Source organism: Magnolia sinica, chromosome 13, assembly GCF_029962835.1.
Source record: "Magnolia sinica isolate HGM2019 chromosome 13, MsV1, whole genome shotgun sequence".
Lineage (NCBI taxonomy): Eukaryota > Viridiplantae > Streptophyta > Magnoliopsida > Magnoliales > Magnoliaceae > Magnolia > Magnolia sinica.
This window is the reverse complement of record NC_080585.1, coordinates 19,452,237-19,460,405: the sequence shown is the minus strand read 5'-3', so window position 1 is coordinate 19,460,405 and position 8,169 is coordinate 19,452,237. Positions and strand designations below refer to the sequence as shown.

At 41.5% G+C, this 8,169-nt stretch overlaps 1 protein-coding gene across 1 annotated transcript; it reads right to left on the bottom strand.

The window, feature by feature from the left end:
• Positions 1-391: 391 nt before the first annotated feature.
• LOC131223105 (probable ubiquitin-conjugating enzyme E2 37) lies at positions 392-7,726 on the bottom strand. Its single transcript, XM_058218412.1, has 6 exons — positions 7,445-7,726; positions 7,281-7,350; positions 7,072-7,177; positions 2,052-2,150; positions 1,840-1,965; positions 392-1,368 (listed from the first exon to the last, which is right to left on the bottom strand). Exons 1-6 carry the CDS (start codon positions 7,704-7,706, stop codon positions 607-609), a joined length of 1,425 nt encoding a protein of 474 aa, XP_058074395.1. The 5' UTR covers positions 7,707-7,726; the 3' UTR covers positions 392-606.
• Positions 7,727-8,169: the final 443 nt, after the last annotated feature.

Here is an 8,169-nt window from a genome sequence, read left to right as displayed (position 1 = left end):
TTCAATGAATATAATTGTCAATTCTCAGAGAGAGAGAGAAAGAAAATCTTTGGCGCATTTATAAAGCTGCTATATTTGCATTGAGTGGAATTGCTATTGGCTCGATATGTCCATCATCCCCATTTCTTCTGTTTGAAGAAAGGAGCTCACTAGTTTGGAGCTGGTTTTGCCAAACTCCAGATCTCTGCTCCACTCAATCCATAATCAAGCTTCTGCACTTTCAAAGGGACCGCTGATTGCAATTTAAAGCCGATGCCATTTGAATAGGCCAATTACAGCTACCCATTGTGCCCTTTCCAAAACAGTGTGTTATTATGTTATTCCATAATCCAAGTCAATTGTTCAAGTTTCAGTTGCCTGATCTGCAACTATTTGAACTTGAACCTCGCAGTTGAAATGAAGAAACAATTGGTAGAGTTTGCACCATGTTAGATATTTTAGTTGCTAATAGTTCAGACGTCAAATCTAACAAGGGAAACAGAAGTTACAGAATGCTCCCAAAGGAAGCAGCATTTTGCAATTCTATCCACATGTACCACAAGTATCTAGTCTTATCACCAGAAGAGGCCTGGGTGAAATGAGGGAGTCAGATACACAATGAATATTTCAGTTGCATGCTTTAGCTTTCCACTTTCCCACCAAACGCTTTCGTCCGAGAGACAATCTCAACCTTGCAGGTCTTTTGCCTTCTTCCTCGCTTTCTTCACTGTCAGACACAATCACAGTTGCAGGGACATCTGGGACTTGTTCCTGTTGCTTGAAGGCAGCATTCGCAAGTTTTCCAGCACAGTCTTGAAGAGAATGTGGTTGTTCAACACAGTTACTGGCCAGCAACAACGGCAGGGACTTCAATGAATCTGCAAAATGATTTGCAGGGACATCTGAAACCTGTTCCTGCAGCTTGATGACAGCATTCACAGGTTTTCCGTTGGAGTCTTGAAGAGAATGTGGTTGTTCATCACAGTTACCAGCCTGTGAAAATGGCAGGGACATCAATGAATCTCCAAAATGCCTTGCAGGGACGTCTGAAACTTGTTCTTGTTGATTGATAATGGCATTCACAGGTTTTCCAGGACAGTGAAGAGAATGTGGTTGTTCAACACAGCTACCAGCCTGCAACAATGGTAGGGACTTCACTGAATCTGCAAAATGTCTTTGGGAGTGTGAGAGTGACAAACGCCGAACTGGCCCCACGTTCTCCTTGTTATCATTTTGGATGGCATCCTCTTTGTTATCACTGTTCTTCCTCTTTAGTGGTACTGATGTTTCCAGTGACAACTTTCCACTGATACCACACAGTTTCTTTCGACGACTCTCGCACTTGTCGATGGCACTTTTGAACCCAGGTTCCACTCCCTCAACTTCCATCTGAGGTTGCAGAAGAAAGAGAGCTAAAACATTAAGCATATACTTTTTGGAAAGAGAAGGAAAGACGAGCATCGCTGCTCAACAAATGTTAAGGTGATTCATGTGGAGGCAGACCAAAGAGGAGATTCTTGGCACACAGTTTGCAAGATCTGGGCAATCATGGGGTGCCACACCCTGTGAACATGCGATGGTAAAAGTTCATGTTGACCGATGTATTGAGTGAGCCACACTGTATGCTGAATATAGATAGCTGGTTTTTTTTTCTAACTGTCCATTTTTTTCTCACATACATGTAGCTCACCTGGTGACTGGATCAGCTTGATTTTTATGCCAGTGCCTTTTTGTGGTTGACCACAAAATATGAATGACATGGATCTCACACACATTTGCCACATTGATGCATGAGCTAACGATTACTCTTCAATCTGCCTTCAGGCAAATCAACTCAGCATTTCTCAAGATGTACATTACCGTGCTTGGGCTTACCAGAAGCCCTCTGCTGCTGCTATCCCCACCAGTCCCAGGCTTAGCATACCTCTCAGTCCAAGACCGTGCCTTCTGGTCGAAAGCTTGCCTATTGTATTTGTACTCCCTGCTCTGCATATCCATCCAAATACTTACAAATTAAGATGCCTCTTATGTACCCCTTATTGCAATGACATTGTTTACAAACATGTACTTACAGCTTCGCACATTAGGCCATCATCTGGGTTGGGCTCACTCAATAACAACCCGATGCTTGTTAGCACTGTCGAAATATTCAGAGATGGTTGCCATGCCCCCTGCAGCATTTTGTCAAATCATCATCTCACCCACAGTTTGAAACGTCAAGTTCAATTGAACTAGACCTATATAAATGAGAAATTTGCAAATTTCTTAGCGAGAGATGGAATGATCAAATGATCAATCATATCCAGCAACACATAGCATATCCCTTGAGTTTGTTCTCTTTCATGCCCTTCCTTTTCTTTCCCTGTGTCCTCCTAGAGAGGTGAACCTACACACATGGCCCCGTATGTGCTGACTGACTGTCCACGACATGATTCTTGGGCAAATCATCCTCAGAATGGTGGGGGCCTCCTAAAGCACAAAGAGATGTTCCACACTTGCCAAATCCGTATTTGTGGCACATGAAGAGGTGCAAGTTGGCTTAGCAAACCTCTAGAGCGAATATAGAAGATAAGTAGAAATGCAGTGAATTTCAATTATATTATTATTGGGGAGTGGAAAGCAAAAGGGGAGGAATCAGTTTCTTATACTAGTAGTAAAGAATGGTATGTGCATGACATACATACAGAAACATATATATACATACTGTAGTATATCCTCAACACACCATACATGCCGTATGCATGGGATAGTGGAAAGCAAAAGGGGAAGAATCTCACGCATGCACTCACACAAAGTTGCAGGCACACACATACATATATACATAATACATAAACACGTACATGCATCATACATATATACATAATACATAAACACGTACATGCATCATATATGTGTGTGTGTGAATGTATGCATGGGAAAGTGGAAAGCGAAGAATATGTTTATTATATGAGTAAAGTATTGACTGTGTGTGACACACATACATATATACATGAATGCATGCATGTATGAGACGCGCGTGCAGCGTGCGCGTGAACACAGAGAGGGAGAGGGATTATCACATACACCCCAAGGGTCCTGTGTCAGTGTCACATGTGTTGGATATCAGAGTTGTGCAAAAGGTGGGCCACAGCATGAAGATCACCTATTGCCAAATTAGGTCATTTTGCTCATTGAGCAGTAGACCACACTGTTGAAATCAATGTCAGTTGATGATTTGACTGAATGTATGAGTGTGCCCACCCACTAAGTGGAGCAATCTAATTTTCATGCCATGTGTCTTCATGACTCACGACGTGGCCCACCTTGTGCATAGTTCATATTTCCAACACATGACATGGTGGAAAGGACGGGTTGCATGTGAACGCTCATATACATCCCATGTGTGTGTGTGTGTGTGTTTGAATTGGGTGGTGACTGATGAGAAGGGATTTGAAGGCTCCTTCACATACCAAGAATAGGACCAAACAAGATTTATAAATCCAACTCCAAAAGGATGGGAAAAGGCTATAGCAATAATAATGATGATACAACAACAAAAAACAAAACAAACATATGCAGTGGACAAGGGTAGCAGAATGCGATGGAGGTCAACAATTGAAGGAGGCATTGAAGTTCAGAAATCATATCTAGGCAAAGAATAGCCCATAGACTCCAAGACAAACGGAAAGAATGAACAAAACAAAAGATAAGATTCATCAAGAAGAAGCATATAGAGCACCGACTAAGAAGAGAAAGAATTTGTACATGATTTTTATATATCTAAGAAAGCATTATGATAGTCCCAAGGGAGGTTATGTAGTGGGTGATGAGAAGGAAAGGAGTCCCCAAGGATATATCCACATCACTAAAGACATGCATGAGTATGACAGTGCCATTACAAGAGCAAGGACTTGTGGTGAGACTAATAAGTTTCCAGTAGCAGTGGGTGTTCATCCAAGTCAGTATTAGGCCCTCACCTTTTTTAATGTGTCATAAATGAATTAATCGCTAGTGGCTAGAATGGAATTTGTTGGTGTATGGTTTTTGTGGCCTGGTGTGGGGTTGATAAGACTAGAGAGGAGGCAAATCTAAATTGAAGGTTCAAGGAAGGCTCAAAAGTCCAGAGGACTAAAAATTAGCAGAACCAAGGCAAAGTATCCGGAATAAAACCTTAGTAGGAATAGTTGTAAAGATGAGTTTTAATTAAAATCGATGGTCAGGAGATTCCACTGAGTAATTCGTTTCATTACCTTGGCTCTATTATTAAAAATGATGGGGAGACCAATGAGGAAGTGTCCTATAGAATTGGCTAATTGGATTAAGTGGAGGTGGTTTTGAAGTGCTGTATGACAGTTGCATGCCAATGAAATTTAAGATAAATTTTGTAAGATAGCTATTACATCAGCAACGCTATACAGCCATAATTTAGGATGTTAGAAGGCAACAACCATAGGCAAATTGAGTGTTGCAGATATGAATACATTGAGATGGATATGTGGAAAGGCTATGAATGATGGAACTAAGTATTAGGTCATCTGAAGCAGCCTAGCGGCCTAGGACTATTCCCATAAGAGAAAATAATGAAGAGTATATTGAGATGCTTTATCTATGTGCAACAAAGACAGGAGATTGATTGGGTATGGACAGAACATTGACTAGGGTTTGATGGGCCTAGAAGGAAAATGAGAAGAAGACACACAAGGACTTGAATTGAGGTGGTCAAAAGGAATAGAACACTTGTTCACTTATCAACAATGGGGCCTTAGATAGTAATGATATGCAAAATAGGATTTGTAAGGCCAACCCTAAATAGCTAGGACACGGCTACGATGATGACGACAATGATGCAAACATGAATGTATGTACATAGCATAGTGCTCAAATAAAATTACTTGGATAACAAAGTTCCATCCAGCTGGTGCATGAGTACCAGCATGTCACATGTGAATGACATCCAACCCGTCAAAAAGGTTAGCCCTGCCATGAAGGTGATTTGGTGCAAAATCAGGCTGATCTGCTCATTATATGAGCCATGCCATTAGCAAACCCCATCTGAAAAATCAGGCTGGTTCACTTATTGGGTGAGTCATGTTTCTGCAATAGAGCTGACAGGTGGAATAAATTGACCACTGGTCTACATAATTTTTAGGCCAGGGCATGTTAATAGCAGGACCTGCTTGATGAAGAGCCCAGATTGTAGCAGGGTGTCAGACATATGAGCATCAAGATATATGCCCAGCCATCAATTTCAGGAATGTTGGAGGATGAAATTACAGGCATGAGAAGCTACCATTATAATTCATTTTAATAATGGAGAGAACTGGATTTTTAAACAACGGAAGCACAGTAGAATAAATACATCAGCACCACAAAAATTAAAGGGCTTGTTTGGAGACCTGTAAATTCTGTAAGTGTTAAATGATTTGCAGGTGTAAATCATTAAGAGTCTGTCATGTTTGGCTTTAAGCCGTAATCTGTTTACAGGTAAATAGTTGTCTGTGTTTAGATAGCCTGTAAATTGTTTTAGAGGGATTTCATTTGCAGCTAAAAGTTCAAAATTATAGCCGTCAGGCTGTAAATGATATGCAGGTAAATGAAATCACAGCTTTTCAGAGGGATTTCATTTGCAGCTAAAAGTTGTAAATGATTTAGGGGCCGTTTGGATGCCTGTAAATGGTTTAAGTGGTAAACGATTTACAAGTGTAAACTATTTACAGCCTGTCTTGTTTGGCTGTAAGCTGTAAGGGCCTGTTTGGCCAGCTGCATTATGGAGGATTACGTGGGATTGAATTAGAAAAATCAATGGTTTGAACTTCATGCATGTTTGGTTATTAGCTTTGGTGGTATTGGTTCAAGACTTTGGAAACTGAATTGGATAGAAAATTGAATTCTCCCAGTCCTGCTGGATTTACAACTACCGGAGTGAATCCTGCACGGATTCAAGAAGATGAAAAAATTGGTATGTTGCACGGTGGTGTATGGGTGTCACCAAGTTTCATAGGGCCCACTATGATATATGTATTATATCCATACCGTCCATCCATTCTGAGAGATCATATTAAGCCATAAACCCAAAAATGAGATAGATACAAAGATCAAGTGGACCACACCACATAAAGTAGCGAGGATAATGATTCCCATCGTTGAAACCTTCCTAAGGCCCATCATGATGTTTATTTGTCATCTAAGATGTTCATAAGGTCACACAGACCTGGGTGAAGGTAAAAAACAAATATAAGACTGATTCTAAACTTATGTGGCCCGCTAGAAGTTTTCAATGGTAGATGTTAAATCTTACTAGTTTATGTGGTGTGGTCATCTTAAGATTCTGATATGCTTCACTTTTGGGCCCGTGCCCGAAAATGATCTCATAAAATGGATAGATGGTGTGGATGTAATACATACATCACTATGGGCCCCATAGAATGTGGTGACGTAAACATAAATGAGGTGTGTCTTCGTCACACTCCACGGCATCTCATCCACCACAGTTGTTGGGTTTTCACCATTGCTAGCCAAACACAATAACCATCATCATCCCGGGATATTCCAACTTATCCAAATATACCGTCAAAAGTGTCCCGGGATATTGCAATACCGTGGAACTCCAACCCATCCACAGGCAACATCGTCATTACCTTAAAACTAGTTCCATCCCTTCTAATAATCCCACCTAATGCAACCGGCCAAACACACCCTAAATGATTTAGAAGTAAATGATTGTTTGTGTTTGGATAGCCTGTAAATTGACCGAGTCCTGTAAATGGAGAGCCAATATTTGAAAATATAGCCGTTAGGCTGTAAATGGAGAGCCTGTAAATGAAATCTCACCTTTTTGCCTGTAAATGAGATGGAGGCGAATGCTGTAAATCATGATTTACAGGCAAAAACGGTCATCCAAACGCAGAGTGCAAATGATTTCCCTGTAAATCATTTACAACTTGCCCCATTTACAGGCATCCAAACAACCCCTTACAGCCTGTAAATGATTTACAGGCATTTTTCATCATCCAAACGCTGCCTGTAAATCATTTACCTGTATTTCATTTACAGCTAGCTCAATTTACAGGCATCTAAACGACCCCTAAGAATGATAATGGTTTCGCATTGCACCTTTGGTGGAAGATTGAGAATATCGAGGCAGATGCGGCCACCGTTGTCGATGTTAGGGTGGTAGATGGGCGTTACGAACGTCACATTGGGAGGCTGGAAAGGATACCTGTAACCGAGGAAAACGAGCACACAACCCGTATGAGAAAATTCCCAAGAGAAACCGACCAGCAGAAATAACAAACAAAATGAGAACTGAAAAAAGCGAAAACCTGTCGGGTATTTGAATCCTGATGTTGAAGATCCCTTTGGCGTAGACGGTTCCTTCGGGCCCTTCGATCCCTGCAATCGGATGGGACGGGAAGGGATGAGGTGGGTCACGTGACGTCGGTGGCAATTCGACAAACAGATAAAGGGTGTGGGAAGAGATGCTTACGGGCGTCGATGGTGGATAGAGAAGAAGAACCGCTGCTGCTTTGGTTGGAGAGGAAGGGAAGGGAGACGCCCGGAGGTGGATCGGTGGCGAGGAGCTTCAGCTCCTTCTGCATTCGCAGATCGAGCCTTGCTGCATGCGCCATCGCGCGCGTGAGGGATTTGGAAACGGTGTCGTTGCCAAGCTGCCTCTGCTTCTGTTTTTTCTTCTTTTTCAATTCAGATAAACTTTGATACTCTAGCAGAGGGTGATGGATGATACGCATGCACTTATAAATTGCATACGTGGCATACAAGTAGTAAAATTAAACCGTCAAAGTGTGGATATACGACGAACCAAAACTTAAGCTTATTTGATTATCTGACTATCAGATTAGTGGACATTTATCGGACAGTTAAAATTTGAAAAATCCAACGGTTCTATTTCCACATACACATGCTCACGAATCATACGTTAAGATTGTGCAAAAAATCTGAATTTGGGAATGGGATCTAGAGACTGTGGGCTGCACAATCTAGTCGGTTTATTTGAGTTTATATATGCCACGTGTACAATATCTGAGTGCCTGATTATCAAGCGTCATACGCAGCCTGCGTACGCAAAACTCCTCTTTTTAATTTCAAACGGGCAGGGAGCGCGCGGAGAGATGAAATGAAATGATGCTTTTGAAAGGCTAAAAGCGGAATTATTTGATACTCCGGCTGCTGTGATGCTTGATGCGCGGCCAC

Excerpts from the sequence above, each read along its gene's own strand:
- LOC131223105 (XM_058218412.1), bottom strand. The coding sequence starts at position 7,706 with ATGCGTATCATCCATCACCCTCTGCTAGAGTATCAAAGTTTATCTGAA. Across the intron at positions 7,351-7,444 it reads TCTATCCACCATCGACGCCC|GGATCGAAGGGCCCGAAGGA; the intron begins GTAAGCATCTCT and ends ATCCGATTGCAG. Across the intron at positions 1,369-1,839 it reads TTCTGGTAAGCCCAAGCACG|ATGGAAGTTGAGGGAGTGGA; the intron begins GTAATGTACATC and ends CTGCAACCTCAG.